This window comes from Arvicola amphibius, chromosome 15, assembly GCF_903992535.2.
Source record: "Arvicola amphibius chromosome 15, mArvAmp1.2, whole genome shotgun sequence".
Lineage (NCBI taxonomy): Eukaryota > Metazoa > Chordata > Mammalia > Rodentia > Cricetidae > Arvicola > Arvicola amphibius.
This window is the reverse complement of record NC_052061.1, coordinates 4,387,090-4,404,696: the sequence shown is the minus strand read 5'-3', so window position 1 is coordinate 4,404,696 and position 17,607 is coordinate 4,387,090. Positions and strand designations below refer to the sequence as shown.

Below are 17,607 nucleotides of genomic sequence, written 5' to 3'. Positions count from 1 at the left end.
TTCAGGTAACAATGTGGCCATAGGGTAACTGACCAACAGCCTTCACTGCCAAGGCCAAGCCAAGACTAGGGGGATGGCAAGACAAGACCGAGCGTGGCATAGGACTTCTATGAGGTGAACTGGGTCCCCACACCTCACTGTCCCTATCAGCGTGGCTCCAGTATTTTCATCAGTAAAACGGGTGTAGAGCTTTTTTCTGTGATGCCGAGAGTTTCTGGCTAAAGCCACTAATACCGAGGGATCTTGCTGGAATCCCTGAAGTGCTTCAGGAAGTCTGGGCTGGTGCCCGCCAGCTCGTTGGGTGGCTACAAATGAAGCAGTCATTGAGCTAGTGGCTAATGTGGGCCATGATTGATCTCCAGTGCCCAGAATGGGCACTGGGACAGCTGCATGCCAATAAACCAACTGCTATTTAGAAGGCAGCTTCTATTAAAACATGACTTCCTAGGAAACTGCACGATGCAACCCTGCCTGCTCCGTGACCCCAGACCAGGCCTCTACCCCCAAGGTCTGCCCTTCCCCCAGCCTCTCCACTAGTAATTGCCTGTCATCTTCCTTCTGCGTTTGAAAACCAAAGCCAAGAGCCACTTTGTGGCTGATGCCACTGTTTCACTGGCCTGGCTCCAGCCTAGATAATATCTGTCTTCCTCGGCACCCCCTCACTTCCTCTCAGATGGATATGGACAGCATCAGAGAAGTCAGCAGCTGCCGCCAGCCACCCTTTAGAGGCTGGTGAGGTAATCCCAGAGGCTGGCTGACGAGAGCCTCAGGGTGAAAGGGCTCTGTGTGGAGGAGAGAGTCTTACTGTGTCTCTCAGTCTCCAGGAGCGCTTCGCTGGTATCCTGGCACCGAGAGCAGAAGAAAAGCTACCCCGGACGTCCTTGCCTCCACAAAGGCGTCATTCTCCACAGCAGACACAGACCGCAGCGAAGACCTCAGCACAGGGCAGCAGGAAGCCCTGTTGAGGTCACTGACCACTCCACTCCCATCTTATTTCAGGGATTCCTTTTGTGGAGGGGCAGGCACATAGCTACCCAAAGAAAAAAAAAAATCCAAAAAAACGTGAACGCCAGCTAACTCAGCTGTCACCTGGGCTGAGGGTTGCTCAAGATGCTTAACTGCCAGGGATTCTCAGGACAGGGTGACAGCTGTGGAAGGTGGCACTGGTTGGCTTGGTGACCCAGAGGGTTGTCGGAAATCAGGTGAGTGTACCTGTAGTGCCTGACAGCTGCGAGGAGAATGGGAACGTGACGATCATGCGAGGCAGCAGAGACGTGGCAGTGCTCGCTCAGAGCATGTTGGAGGTCAAGGATGTTGGAGAAGTGCGCTTCCTGCCCTTTAAGTTCTCAGAAAGTAGAAACTGTAATGAGATTATCTCTGAATCTGTGTTCCTCTTCAATCAAAATCAGAACGACTCGGGATGAAACCAAGTCCACAGGGCTCAAGAGCAGTGTCTGGGGTGGCTTTCTGTTCTTCTGAGAGGCAGGTGACTCTGCCTCACCCTCCAGGAGGTCACCGACACGACACGTCCGCACATGCTCATGTCGCACACGTCACAGAGTGGAGCGAGTCAGGAGCCAGTGAGATGGCTCAGCAGCTGACAGCTTAACACAAGCCTGACCACCTGAGTTCCAGTCCCAGAGCTCACGGTGGGAGCAAAACCATCCAGGGGTCTCTGAGGTCCGCACGCATGCTATGCCGCACACATAGCACATGCAATATTAATTTTTTTTAAGTTCAGGTTTTGGGAGATGGTTTAACACTAGACACTTGCTGCTAGGTCTGACTACTTGAATTAAATCCCCAAGACCCTCACGGAGGAAGGAGAGAACTGACACCTGAAAGCTGTCCTCTGGCCTCCACACTCCACCCCTCTCATAAATAATAAATGTAATTTTTAAAAGTTATTTTTCAGGGAGTCACCACTCCCTCTAACCCCAGCACTGGGAAGGCAGATTCAGGAGAATCTCTGAGTTTCTCGGCAAGCAGGGCTATGCAGGGAGATCTTTTCTTAAAAAAAAAAAAAAAAAAAAAAATCTTTTGCAAACAAACAAACAAAGATGTGACCTCAGGGCCACCTCCACTGGTTATAGAAATGCTAAAGGGATCTGGCAAGTCCTTATCTGCTCCAGTGCAGGAGGACCCAACTGAGAATCATGAAGGGCTGGTTCTAAGGAAGCCTTCAAGGGTGTGTAAGAGCAACTTACATTAGATGCCATTTTGTATTAAACTCAATTTACAATCCACCCCGCCTCCCCTACTAAGAGGACTCTGTTGGCGACATCCTGGCTGTAGTCTTTGTTATTAGCTCATCTAGAGTTATTGCTTCAGTCAGTACATATACAGGCCTGTCTTATACTGCATGCAAATGGCTCTTCTGTCATTAGCAAAAAAGAAAACATAACCACCAAAAAGTAAAGTAGAAACAAACTTACAAACCAAGAATATAGCATTTTATTCGTTTCCAGATTATGCACATTACACAACATATACATATATTTAGATAATATATAAAAGAAAGAATAAACTGTAGGAAGAAATATTGGTCTGAGTCTGCCTTGTAGGACGTCTTTAACTCCGTGCTTCTGTTGTGAGTGTGTCTCTCCCAGGCCAGGGCAGGCAGCACAGGAAACCCCAGCAGTGGTGTGTCACTCAAAGCTCTGCCTTCCCCCACTGAACTTAGAATGCAAGTAACAGAACTGTGGCATGGTCACTGGTGTCCATGACAAAGACGTGAAGTCGTAAATGAGCCACAGCACAGTGGATTATTGAAATGTTTCTACACTGTCTCCATGTAGTTTTTTTCTTAACTAAGAGTCACGTCCAGAGTCTGTCCCCCTTAGCTGCCGTTCAGTTATTGCTGAAGGAGAAAAGCAGAAAAGAGCAGTGTCAGTTACTAGGAAACTGAAGCGCAATACCACCAGGCCCTGTCTCTGATGCCCGAGTGGATGCAAGCGTGGCTGAACAGGCATGCATGGGAAGTGTCCACAATTGTACACTGCCTGCTTGTTAGCCTTTGAGGCTGACAAAGAATCAGATGGAGGGCATTCTTCCAAGAAGACCCGTGAGCAGGAAACAGGAAGGCCTGAGGGGGGCGGACACTGCAATGGGGAAGCAGCAGCCACAGAACAGGCCTCAGTTCATCCTAGCTTGGTGCTGCTATGCTGGAGGGAGAGCTCAGCCAAGGGGATCTCCCAGGTCATGGCTCCCCACCCTTGGCTTCCTTAAGGAAGGATGTCTTACTTTGGCCTTGTTCTGAACTGGGAGATACAGTTTGAACTCTGCTGGCAGCTCGTCTTCTGAGTAGAGTCTGTCTGAGAAGTAAACCCTTCGGATACGACAGTTTGCATGGATCTGTGGAGGCAAGACTCATTTTGACAGGCTAAATACAACTGTTTCCTCTTTGCCTGATTCTCCCAAAAACCCTCTCATGGCACTCCCAAAACTACATCTTCGTTAGGAAATTGGCTTTGCTTCGGGGTAGATGCTAATAAGCGAGGGACTGAGGGGCTGAGAGATGATCACTGGTTAAGATGACTTACTGTTCCTGAAAAGAGAAGACCTGGGTTCAGTTCCCAGCACCCACACCACGGCTCACATCCATCTGTTAACTCCAGTTCTAGGGGATCTGATGACCTCATCAGATACCAGGTATACATGTGGTGCACATATATACATGCAGGACAAATATTCATATACACAAAATAATCTAAAAATATTCAAGGGGGCTGGAGAGTTGGCTCAGTGGTAAGAACACTTGTTGCTCTTGCAAAGAGCCCAGGTTCAGTTCCTAGTACCCCCATACAATAGGTAGCTCACAACCATCCCTAACTCCAATTTCTGGAATCCAAGAGCCTTTTCTGGCCTTCTAGGGCACAAAGCATGAACATGGTACACAGACGTAACTTACAGGCAAAACACGCACACACATAAAATAAATCTAAAAAAAAAAAAAAAATTTAGGGGAAAAAAAAAGATGATTGATTGCTGAATTTACCTTGTTTGAGTAGACCTCAAAAATGTTTTCTGGCCCTTCTGAAGGCCAAAACCCTCAACAGGAACTTTGGCTAGAAGCCCCACATGACCCTGCCACATGTGCCATCAGCCAGCCAGCCAGAGTGTGTCCTAAAGCCCCTGGTGGAACTCCATGTGTGCAAGGCGAAGTACCTGCACTCTCAGGGTCTCGATGTAGTTCGTGCCGTACGCCCGCCGGGTGAAATCCGACAAGTTGAACTGAATCTGGTTCCAGCCGTCATCCAGCCGCATGGGCATGGTACAGATGAAAGGCTTGACGCGGGTGGTGCTCTGGTAGTTGCTCGCTCGAAACCGCCGGCGGACGTTTTTATCATCTAATACCTGCAGCACGCAGAGGAGGGCCACACTGTCTCCATGTTCTCAGGCTCAGAAAAGTCCTTAAGACAAGAATCTGAGCCTCCACAGCCTGTTCCCAAGGCCAAACCCCAGGGACAATAAACAGGCCAGAGACAGGTCATAGCTGTTCACAGATGGCCCGGAAGTTTATCTTATCTGTTGTCAAGACAACAGCAGCTGCAATGACATATGACACAGCCAGCAGGCTTTCAGACCATAGAATGACTTCATATTTCTTCCCTCTAAAAGCTCAAAAATACTAAAACAGAAGCAATAACTCAATATTAAATAGTTATTCCCCGAATGTACATGTGAATCTTTAAGCTTTGAACTCTTGTAGCCATTGATTAGATTTTCTGGGTGCTGTTTCTTTAGAATTCTCACATTAAATCTTTGGTTTTGAACACCAAATTTATACCCTCATGAGAGAGAGCTGCACTGGCTTTAGCAGAGGCAGGAAAGAGCACACACCAAAGGTTAACGTGCATTCTTACCGCCTGGTTCTCCAACACACTCACCTGGACTTCAAACGTAAAATACTTCTTCAGGTTTTTGATGATCATGACGAGGAAAGGCAGTTTAATCCCCAGTGTCTTCTTGGGGTCTGCAGGGCATGTGATGTATGTGGTGCTGTCAGCAGAAACACCAGGGATGGTCACTTGTCTTTCTTCCTTTGCAGTGTGTACAATAACACATGATCCAAGAGTAAAAACTCAAAAGCAACCTAAAGGTCTCAGCTCTGTCATCTAGTGACCCCCTCAAAAGTTCAGTTAGTGAACGCTTTAAAAAATGCCAGGGCTGGCAAGACGCATCAGTGAGTAAAGGTACTTGATGTCAAACCTTAGGACCAGTTTGCTCCCTGGGACCCACATGACCTCCAAATGCACACCATGGCATGAGCATGATCCCTCCTTCCCCATATACACATACAAAATAAACAAAATAAAAGTTATGTCAATTGTAGTAAATCCGCCAGACTGTTAAGCGGCCAGGAGAGCAAGGCCAGCTTGGGTAACATAAAAAGATCATGTCTTTAAAAAAAACAAATCCAGCCAGGCGGTGGTGGGTGCACACTTTTAAATCCCAGCTTGTGGGAGGCAGAGCTTTGTGAGTTTGAGGCCAGCCTGGTCTACATAATGAGTTCTAGGATAGCCAGGGCTACATAATGAGAACCTGTCTTGAACCCCCTCCACCAAAAGATCAAAACAAAGCAAACAAACAAAAAACGCAAACCCACCCAAACAAAAGTTGAGACTAACAATAAAGTATCTAAAAACCAAAGCCTTGGACTGACACTCCAAAGCTACAGAGAAACCCTGTCTCGAAAAACCAAAAAAAAAAAAAAAAATTATTATGGCTGGGTGGTGGAGGCACACACCTTTAATCCCAGCACTTGGGAGGCAGAGGCGGCCGATGTCTGTGAGTTAGGCCCGCCTGGTCTATAAGAGCTAGTTCTAGGTCATCTAGAACTGTTACACAGAGAAACCTTGTCTTGAAAAACACAGAGGTCTGGGAAGTTCTACCGGTAAAAGAAGACTTTAATTTTAAGGTAAATATGATGATAGAAAGAACAGAAAAACTCTGGGGTTTTAAAAACCGTAACGGCCACAACTGGGTGATCAGAGCACGCTCCTATACTCTGGGTGAACAGGAGTGACACAGCTAGCTGCTCTCTATGCGGGACACGGGTCTAAGTGCCATATTTACTCTTCACACGAACCTACAGGAAAACAACCACATTTTGCAGGATAAGGAAGCTAAAGCCGGAGATCAGGTAAGCTGCCTGAGATCAGCTGTCAGTGGTGAGGGGATCCACAGACAGCCTGATTCTGCTAACACTGCAGCACACTGCCCTCCCGTTGCAGCAGTCTACAGAACAGAGCTGGTGATCTACCTGACATTTGTTCCTTCAATCTCTAGCACCAGGGACTGGATGTCATTGTCCGTGATTCTTTTGATGTGGCCATTCCGTACCTATAAGGAAGAAAATAGTCAAGTGTTAACAGTATTTGACAACAGCCTTATACAAACTCTGAGGGTTGAATGAGCCCATTAGAGGAAGAGTGGCCCAAGGCACAGTTGGCAACAGCATGTCAAAGCCTATGCATAAGGGAGTATGGATCCCTCTACTTGCCATTTGGAATAAATTCCTTCCTGATTCAGACTCGGCTAACACTCTCTATAACAACAAAGTCCATCTATTCTTATCCAGCTCCCCCAGAAGCAATGTAAACTCAGGCAAAGTAGTAAGAGTGCCATTCTCAGCTATGAATGTGGCACCAAGGACTGTGTGGCTGGGAGGTCCTAAGTAGGAGCCTGGGCTGCCTAGACCTTCCACCAACCACAGCTTCTCTGTCCACAAAGACTGATAAATTACTGTCAGCTGGGCATGGGGACGCACACCTTTAATCCCAGTGCTTCAGAGGCAGAGGCAGGTGGATCTCTGTGAGTCTGAGGCCAGCCTGGTCTATATAGTGAATTCCAAGACAGCCAGGGCTATGTAAAGAAACTCTGCCTCGAAACTAAAAAACAACAAAAGGTCTCTAAGAAGGAAGGTAGCAGGTGAAGAGGAAAGCAATACCCCAGCCTTGCCTGTGGGCACACACCTTAAATCTAACTACTAGAAAGCTAAGGCAGGAGATTGCTCTGAATTACAGGCCAGCCTGGGCTACATCGAGACCTTGTCTCAAAGGAAATGTGTGTATATGTGTGTGTCCCTTGAGTTTACTCCTATTTATCCTTTATCTTCTTTTATATACTTTTACGCTTTTCTCAAGTATGAGGTCAGGTCCTTTCCATACCACGGACAGGCATCTCCATTTTCAGTCAAGCGATCTCTTTCTTTTCTGCTTCACTTTCCTGGCTCATGTTGTCTAAATGGCATAATTTAGCACTTCATATATATACAGACATACAGACTACATATAACACAGATGTGAGAAACCCACATTAAATATTAATTCCCTTTCTCAAAATAATTAGGAACAAGCATCTCTGAGCACTAAACCTGGAAGCAGCTAATATGCACAGGAGACACAGAGCTGGATGTTCTAACGTGGAAACGATCAACAGGTGTGGAAGAGGCTACAGGAAAAAGAAAAACGTGTCTTCTGGGTATGACAAAAGTGAGTGCTGGCTTCATAATGAATGACTAAACCTCACTGACTAAAGCTCCTTGTTCATTAATCAGCCTGCTGATTACAATTTTATTTTTCACTACATTTACATATAGGGAGAGAGCATCATGGGTCTGACAATACTGCTGTGGGATATTTGTACATGTGTGGCGATCTACTGCTGTGACGGGCTTAATAAAGAGCTGAACAGCCAACAATTAGGCAGGAGGTATAGTGGGACTTTCAGGCAGAGAAAGGAAGTAGAAGATAAGGGAGGCACAAAGGAGGTGCCAAGGAGGGGATGGGGACATACAGAATGAAAGAAAGGTAAAAAGCCACAAAGCCAAATGTAGATTAATATAAATCAGTTAATTTAAGTTAGAGAGCTAGTGGGGCAAGCCCAAGCTAAGGCTGAGCTTTCATAATTAAGTCTTTGTGAGCTGGCAGCCAATGACAAGGCTTAATCCACCATACTTTTCAACACAGCTCTGTGCTTTCCCATCAGCTTCTGTGTGTTGTCACTGAGTCCGAACAGCCCTGACTGTGTGTGGTGTTCCCCAGGCAACACCTGGAACCACTGCCCACCTTGTTCTACAACTGTCGTGGTCTTGTCTGTGAAGCAGCCAAGAGCAGGATCAAATCCCACACAGCCTTCAGATCTTCTTCGGTGCTCAGGTCTGGGAGGCATAAGCTAAGCGTTCAAATATGTGCTGACTCTGGAATCTGTCACCCTAAGAGCTGGCATCTGAATAGGTTCAAGGAGGGCTCTGAACATTCCTGGATAACATATCGACCATGGACTATTATAGGAAGCTGGAGGATCACGGGAGCGTCACAAAGGACGTGAAGCTAGTGGCGTGAAAACGTTTCTAATAAGACACCCTTTGGTGCCATTTCCAGGCACAGAACGTTGGGCTAGCTGGGCCTCTCATCTCTGCCAACGGAGCAGTTCTTGGGTTGTCAAGACACAAATGTCACATTGAAAAGCTTCTCAAACAAAGCTGGCCACAGTCAATGCCCTCCTGCTTTGAATTCTGGGACACTTTCCAACAGAGATTAAGAGCACAAAGGCTCAAGTCTGTGCAGAACATGCCAGCACTGCCCACCTCCTTCTCCAGCGCTCCCTACCAAAGCAGCAATTTTTCTCCTTTATTTTCTGTGGAAAACCAGGCAACTTCTTGAAGGAGGAATCTATCAGGAAATTATTTCCAAATAATGCGGTGATAAGAGCTGGTAGCACTCCAACAAGATGGAATATTAATTTTACAACATATCACTAGTTATTCTCAACAACATAAACATTTCTTCTTAAGGGGACGGGAATTCAAGGAACAACATAAACATTTCTTCTTAAGGGCAGAGGAATCCAAGGAACTAATAAGTAATTAGGGCCTCAAGTCTACTATTGCTAAAAGGCAACATGTTGCTATTTATCTAACACTGTTTCAAATCATGGAGTCAATCTTAACATTTCCAAAAAGCTTTCTGTCCAGAGTCAACAAGAGGTCTCCCCTGCTCAGAAAATGAGCCAGATCTCATAGGGAAGAACTAGAAGGAAATTGGCCTTATGCCCTTCTCTAAGTTTACAGCTTGCAAATCTGACCCACTCAAGTCCTTACAAAGGGAACAATGCCTCCCAAAGCATGCAGAGGGACAGAGGGAGCTAGACTGTATCCCTAGGCCCTCTTCAGCTAGAGGCAAGCCAACCCGATTTGTTAGTGAGTTACAATCTCCCCCTTTTAAGGTCCCTTTCAAAGGTCTGCAAATCCAAACTCCCTGGGAAAAAGGAGTGATGTGCAGATGATGATTCGGGGATATGAGCACTCAAGGACAGGAGACTCCCCAAGTCTCTTCTCTAAGGCTCTGAAACAAGGGAGTGGTTCTTGGGGCAAGGTTTCCAACCTCTCCCCTCTGGAAATGACTACATTAAATTATACAGACTAAGCTGGGGTGTGGTAGTGCATGCCTGTAAACCTGGCACTTGGAAACTAGGAGGAGCTCAGTTAAGTTTTGAAGCTAGCCTGGTGTACACAGCAAATTTCAGGCTAGCCAGGGCTATATACAGTAAGACCCTGTCTCCAACAAAAACAAAGCAAAACAAAGACAAGCTGTCACCGCCTTTGATTGTCCAGGCCTTCCAGGAAGTAAGCCCACCCTCTGAGCAGCTTCTCATAAACACAAGAGGTAGGATGCTTGTCGCTCCCCCCACCAAGTGTCAACTTCCTTTCCTTAGCTCAGGGTTCACTGGGCAGGCCTGGCCTTCGGATGAACATAAATGCATTTGCTGACACGTGGAAGCAGATGTCACTTCATTCTTCCTCTAATTAGTGCGACTGCTTCGTCAATCCTGTCATCCATGATATGCTCTCACAATCCCTGTGGCCTATGAGTATTTTTTCGCTTTATTATCTTTTACTAAGACTTAAAAATATGAGCCAAAGAGATGACTTAGCGGTTAAGACCACCAGCTGCTCTAGCAGAGTACCCAGGTTTTGTGCCCAGCATTCATACGTCACTCATGGGTTACTTAGTTCTAGGGGATCAGATCTGCTCTTCCAGCCTCTCAAGGTACCTGCACTCACTTGGTAAACATAAACACAATCTGGCAAGTGCACATGGACACACACACACCCTTCAATCTTTTTTTTTTTTTTTTTTTAAAGATTTATTTATTTATTATGTATACAACGTTCTGCCTCCATGTATGCCCGCCCGCCAGATCTCATTACAGATGGTTGTGAGCCACCATGTGGTTGCTGGGAATTGAACTCAGGACCTTTGGAAGAGCAGGCGGTGCTCTTAACCACTGAGCCATCTCTCCAGCCCACACCCTTCAATCTTTAAAGACACTGATGGAGATGCACCTCTGGATGCCCACCCCGGAGCTTCCAGAGAAGTTTAAATGAGGAGTGAAGACCCACTCTGAAAGTGGGTGGCACCAATCCATCTTCTACTCTGACTCCATCATTGAATAAAAAGGGAAAAAATGAATTTAAGATTAGTGTCAAAATTCCCTAAGCTCTGATTCCTGCTCGTCACAAATGTGGAGAAGTCCTAGTTGCATGTTCCTGCTACCATGAACTTGACCATGCCTCCTCTCTCCTCACTATGAACTAACTCCTTCTTAAATAAAGAGCCAAGGGGGCTGGAGAGATGGCTCAGAGGTTAAGAGCATTGCCTACTGAGTTCAATTCCCAGCAACCACATGGTGGCTCACAACCATCTGTAATGGGGTCTGGTGCCCTCTTCTGGCCTGCAGGCATACACACAGAGAGAATATTGTATACATAATAAATAAATAAATAAATAAATAAATAAAGAGCCAAAATAAATAAATAAATAGATAGATAGATAAATTTCTTACCTTTAGTTGTCATAGCAATAAAAAAACTAACATCAGCATGCAAAGCAACAGGTTTAACCAGGCACAGTGGCTAATGCCTGTAATCTTAGCACTCAGCAGACTGAGGCAGGGAGATTATTACACATTTGTGGCTACCTCAGGCTTTGTAATTCTAGGGTAGCCTGGGCTACACTGTGAAAACCTTACCTTGTATGAAGACCTGAGTTTGGATTCCCAGTACCCACATAAAAGCGGGGCGTGGCCCGTCTTGGTGATGAATACCTTTAATCTCAGCACTTGGGAGGCAGAGGAGTGGATCTCTATGAGTTTGAGACCAGCCTGGTCTACAGAGCAAGCTCCAGGACGCTAAGGCTACAGAGAAAAACTCTGTCTTGAAAAAAAAAAAAAAAACAGGGAAAAAAAAACAAGCTGGCCGTGGCAATGCACTGCTTATAATCCCAGTGGAGGGGGTTGGGGTGGGCAGACAGGCAGATCCCTGGGTTTCCTGGTTAGCCAGCTTAGCAGACATCCAATGTCCACCTCTAGCCTCCACAAGCAAACACATCAGCACATAAACTCCAGAACACATGCATGTACATATAGTACCCATAAACACTCAAAAAGGAAAAAAAAATGGATTTCATAATGATATATGTAAACATGATTTCATTTTATTCTTAATCATTCCTGTGAACCCTGACCCCACCTCAGCCCTGTCATCCTACACATGGAGTATGTGGGGCTTTTGAATCCAAGTTACTGGCAATTATAAAAGAGAATGATCTTCAGTACTACAGACACCAAGGGAACAAACTTTAAGCTCATCTCCCAGTTCTTCTCCCAGGCTTTTCATGGTTGCTGGGCAACAAATAAAGAACACTGATTTTTCTCTCCCCTTCTCAGTGTAAGCCCCAGGGAGGAGGGTCAAGATGAGGGAAAAATAATACTAAAGGGATAGGAGGAAGCTGGCCAATGTCCACAACTCTGCTGCATGATTCAAAAATAACATATTAGCTGTACCATTCCCACTCCCTCCCCCCACTTTCATTTTCTGGCTCCACTCACTCCTCCCGGCAGGCAGCTGAACCCTCAGCCATCTGGCATGTCCTCTTCATGACACATGTCCCAATTTACATTAAGCCCAGAGAGCAGGCCACTGCAGCAGGAAAGTGTCTGCCTAAGGCCAGGGTCTGACTCCAAGTCAAAAAACAGGCGGAGGGAGCCCTCTGTGGGAAACTGTGGTCATAGCTCAGGCTCTTGGGCTATTCTCCACCTGCAGATCTTTTTAGGATTACTTACACAGCAGGCAGGCAGTCGGAACTCACTCTGTAGAGCAGGCTGGCCTCTGCCTTCTGAGTCTGGGATTGAAGGTGTACACAACCACCTCCTAGCTTAGAGTGTTTCTTGAAAGGGCGCCGCTTCTTGAAACTAACCAGAACTCACTGTGTTTTCAGCCAGTTACAGTGAAAGCCAGCAATCGTTAAAATAAAGACTGACCTTGGGAAAGGGAAGATTATTCTACTCTATTTAAAGGCACTCAGTTCCATTCATGGGATGATTTAACATTCACCAGCAAGGTTTGCCAAATTAAAAGTTAGGGTCTAGGGCCAGCACAGTGGCAGCAGAACACCCTTGCAGCCGTGCCTGATGTCCTGAGTTCAGTTCTTGGACCCCTGTGGTGAAAGAAAAAAAAACTGACCCCTAAAAGTTGTCCTTTGACCTCCATGGGCACAGACATGATCACACACACGTGTGCACGCGCACAAACACACATAATAATTTATTTAAATTCTGGAGAGGGATTTTTCTTCACCCTTAAGAAGAGGAAGGGGACCCAGTCATCATGACTATTCAACATCAACAGACTCTGCTAAGTCACAGTGCCTATGGAAACAGAAAGAGCAGCAGCTGAGAGGAGCAGGTGAGAGGGAGGAAGGACGAGAGCAGGACCCAGAAACCATCCCATGGGATTCCGGTGCTGCAGCCAAGAGGACGGAAAGGCACGCGGCAATGTGTATGATGAGGAACACTTCTTCTTCTTTAACATATTTTTGTTTTTTGAGACAAGATCTCATTGTGTCACCCTGGCTGGCTGGGAACTTACAGAGATTCATCTGCTTCTGCCTCCTGATTAAAGTTGTGCCCAGCAAGCTTTAACCTTGATAATTAATGTAAGATTTGTTGGTTCCAGAACTTAACATTAAACAACCTGCTGATTTTTTTTCTATGCTCTTGGTCTAAAAACTGTACTACAAGCATCTCTTTCAGGAAACTTAGTATAGCCAAATCTTAACCAAATTCAAGTGTGAGAGGAAAGAAGCCGAGGTTCTGTATTGATAATAAACTAACTCAGGCTGCAGGGTCAAGGCAAGCATCAGAGGCACCACCTTTTCTGACCTGTGACCCAGAGACTGGGGGCGATGTGGGTGGACCTGGGGTGAAGGTCAGACAGCAACAAGTGCAGAGAATTTTAGTTGCAGAGAGTGGACTTGGTGCAGCAGGAGCCCCACTGAGGAGGAGAGGGGAGCCTGGTGAGAAAGCCTGGAGAACTAGGTAAGCAGGTGGCAGACGGCCTCCTGGGCCTCGGTTCCTCAGAGACACACTAGAGTTTGGGAGTGGAAAAGGCAAAGGACCATGACTGCATTATTTTAATTTCAGAAGCCTAAGCAGAGGCTACACCTAATCTTTCAGGATTGTTCTTGATAGAAACCCAGTAGGCATTCTCCCTGTGCAGAGACTCCAAAGTCAAAATAGTATATATTTGTGTTTAGTCCAAATAAAGCGCTGAAAACATGTAATTCATTTATTTTATATTATAACGATTTGGCTCAAAATGAATGCTCTGAAGTTTTCTTCGCCCAGACGTCTGTTTAATTTGCTCCGTGCAATCCTGCTGTAACGATGCTTCATATGTGTTTATGTCATCAGGGTACCATCGGACCTCTAGTGGCATTGTTAAGGGACACAGCGCACCATGGTTACTCTGCTTTCATACGCCATGTGTAAACATGTTGACTAGTCAAAAAGCCATGGTTGGGGAAAAAAAAAACACATCGCAGATCAAAGTCAGGGGGGTGTTAAATGGATGAAAGCTGGTAAAAGCTTTGCCACTCCCCTCCCACCATTCTCTGGACCTGCTCTGACTGCTTTACACCAACAGTTCACACAGCTCTGTTCCCAAGTTCAAGCAGCACACATGCCGGCTCTCTCCATACCCTCTGGCCATAACTGTCAAGATACCAAGGCTGGTGATCCACCCTCCTCCCAGGGGGACCCACTCTGGCTTCTTTGCAGAGGTCTAACTTAAGAACTCCTGATGCTTAATTTCAAAGTGAACAACGCTCAAGAGCATGGGGGTGGGGGTTAAGGGTCTGCTTCCTATGCAGTTCTCCTGATGTACCTCTAGCTATGGGCAGAATCAACTGAAAGAGAAAACTTGGTTACACTGTTCACTGATCACAGGTAGGATCTTGTGGAGCTCTCAACTGTCTTAACCAAATGACATGATAATCCAAACATGCTTCCCTCAAAGCTGTCCTCAGAACACAACTGCCTGGCAGTGACAAGCGGAAGGCAAGGCAGGTGCTCTCTCAACCGCTGTGTGTGTGGCCCAAAGTCCTCCTTTGCAAATAAGGAAAGGCACTGTATTGTTCTAGTTCCACTACCAACAGACTTGGCTTACTTCGCCCATTCTACATACCATCTCTATGAACATCTACCAGGTACATCGCCTCCTTCCATCCCCCTCCCCAAGAGGGCAGAACTAAAGATATTCCCTAAATCGCCTGCTTCTGCATCGGAGTGCCCACTTTATATATTAACAAAACAAAACAAAACAGTTGACTGCCCCGGGAATCTTCACGAGAAATGAAACGCCAAGATAATAAGGCAGACCAACTCACATCCAGCTAGATCTTAACATCTCCAAAAGTGGCCAGGAAGGACCACCAACTCATGTGGTACGCGAAAATACCATCCATTCTATAGGCGGCCTGGGAAAAAATACGGAGGCTTGACACTGGGTCCGAATTTACGGCTCCTGAGAAGCCTCTGACAATCATCATTGTGCAGTTTTCTCAATGGAGAAAGCCGGTAGGGGAGGAACAGTACAGACTCCAAGTCACAGAGGGCTTGCGGCAGGTTCCAAAGGTTAGCCTGTCAGCATTCAGCGAAACGGAGGGAGCTAATGGATGAGACCTGAACACGTCTGGCTTGGCCCGGGCGGTTGTGGCTGCGCCTCTGCTCAGGACGTCTGGGACAAGGGCCCTCCGTCTACAGAGCAAAACGGTGCCTGGCACCGGCGAACACGTGCATGCCTTTTCATCACCTTTCCAGCTAGGCGGTGGGCACTCTGCACCCATTCTACCGACCGGGAAGCCGAGGCTCGGCAGCCACACCCTCGCGGGGGCGGCGAGGGCTGCGGGGCCGGTCCCGCCCACGCTCCGCCCCGCCCGGCCGCTCACCTTTTTGTCCCAGATCTGCAGGGGCTTGCTGCCGATGCTGTAGAGGATGGAGAGGAAGCCGCTCTGGAACGTGTTCTTGAACATCTCGCCAGCCGCGGCCCCGCAGCCGCCCTAGGCCCGGGACTGGAAGTCGGCACCGAGCGGCGAAGGAGAGAGGGGGGCCGCCGGTCCGAAAGAAGGACGCTGAGCTGCAGCCACTGACGGCGGGAAGCAGCGGCGGCGCGACGCGGATCCGCAAGCCTGAGCGCGCACAGAGCCACCTCAGCACCGAAACCACAGCAACTGCCGCCCGCGCCGCAAGCCTGCCGTGGCCCGCCGCGGATCCCTCCGCACTCCTGAGCCCGCCTCCCTGAGGCGCATCGCCCAGTCCCGCCGCAGGAAGAGCGGCTTCCGGTTTCTTCGGCCCTTAAGCCCGCCTCTTCCTGCCTCCGCGGGAGCGGAACTTGGTTGCCAAGGGACTATTCCCTCCTCTCCCCGCCGCTGTCCAGACTTGGTTCCTCACAGCGGAAGGAGACAACGAGTTCTCCGCACGTGTTGACAGTGAAGCGTAGCGTCATGGGAACCGGGCTGGCGTGTCGGGGGCGGGGTCACGACAGGTCCCGCCCCTGAAGGGCGGGCCGAGTTAGGAAAGCGGCTTTCTGTGAATGACAGACGTATGTTTCTTGGCGTGATGGCGCCATTATTTAATCCCAGCAAGGCAGAAGGAGCTCTGAATTCGAGGCCAGCCTGGTCTACATAACGAGCTCCAGGACATCCAGGACTCACAGAGAGTACTGAACGCCTTATTTACATCATCACCTTTAATTATCAGGTCACGGTGAAAAAGATTCTGGCAAAGCAATATTCTGGGCGAAACGTATCGCCTTAAATGCATTGGATAGAAAGCAAGAAAGTCTAAACATTGAGATAAGAGCAGAAATTAATAAAAAACAAAATTAGATTGGTTGAGTTGAACCAACAGCTGATTTTTTAAAAAAAAATGCGTCAAGTCCTGGGACATTTTAGGAAAAACATAAACTGTGGTATTTCAAGTAGAAGGAACTCTCAAATGTGGGAGACTTCCCCTGCCTCTGAGCGTCTTCCTCGGTGGTACGTTGTGCATTCAAGGCTTCTGTTGTGTGTTCTGGCACACAACAGAGTTTGTGCAAATGCAAACATTTTAACAATTTTGATCACTATAGTTACAAACCACTGTGTGACAGGTGTACGAAATGACTTACCCTGTATTAACTTTCTCAGTCCTCACATCAAAGCTTTGAGCGCTCCAGGCAGAATTTCTAACAGTAAATATATATATATACATATATATATACATATATATGTATATATATATATATATAAATTTTATTGTATAAAATACAGTAAGTGGGAGCTGAAGAGATGGCTCAGTGGTTAAGAGGACCAGCTGCTCTTCCAGAGAACTTGGGTTCAATTCCCAGCACCCACATGACAGCTTATAACTGTCTGAAACCCTTGTTCCAGGGTCTCCAGTGCCCTCATACAGACACACATGCAGGCAAAACACCAATATACATAAAATAAAGATAAATGGTTAATTAAAAATAAAGAAAAAATACAGTATATAAATTACTGTATAAAAATAAAACTTGTTATATGTCATTTATTTTCACATGATATCTGGATATCTGCCTGGTCTGTTTAAAGTTCTTATACAAAATGCCAGGTGCACACCCTTAATCCCAGCACTCAAGAGGCAGGGGCAGGTGGATCTCTGTGAGTTCAAGGTCAGCCTTGTCTACATAGTGAGTTCCAGGACAGCCAAGGCTGTTGCACAGACAAACAAAAACAAAATAAAACAAAAAAGCCAAAAAAACAATGTATGAAGTCTTTTGAGCTATAATGTTGAATTTTGAAAAATTATTGCTTATGTTGAGATTTCTATATAGATAATCGCACCATATGCATAAAACTGCATCTTTTTTTTCTGCGGACATCTGCTCCCTGTAGGCTTGTCTGTTTTAGGAGTTACCAACTTGATTCCTTGTGCAGAGAACCCCAGTGAGGTCAGTCTCAATTCCCTCTCTCTCACTGCAGGTCTTCTTGCCGAATATATCCCCGGTTTAATTGAAACTCTGAGCTATGCGTACCATCCTGGTCCAGCCTGTCAGTCATTCCTCATGAACCCTCTGCTGGTGTCCCCTAGCACCTTGGTCATCTTGCATCCCTTTGAGTCCACGTAGTCTAGCTACTCCAGCTGGGCTGGCTGACTGGTCCTTCCTCCACTTAGAATGTCACTTTCAGCAGGGTGGTGGTGAAGCCCACCTTTTTAATCCCAGCACTCGGAGGCAGTGGC

General features: G+C 46.8%; 1 protein-coding gene across 1 annotated transcript; it reads right to left on the bottom strand.

Moving 5' to 3' along the window:
• Positions 1–2,431: 2,431 nt before the first annotated feature.
• On the bottom strand, positions 2,432–15,651 carry Cfap20 (cilia and flagella associated protein 20). The gene is made up of 6 exons (XM_038313288.1): positions 15,294–15,651; positions 6,266–6,345; positions 4,890–5,001; positions 4,168–4,356; positions 3,244–3,354; positions 2,432–2,860 (listed from the first exon to the last, which is right to left on the bottom strand). The coding sequence occupies exons 1-6, from the start codon at positions 15,375–15,377 to the stop codon at positions 2,855–2,857; spliced, it is 582 nt and encodes a 193-aa protein (XP_038169216.1). The 5' UTR covers positions 15,378–15,651; the 3' UTR covers positions 2,432–2,854.
• Positions 15,652–17,607: the final 1,956 nt, after the last annotated feature.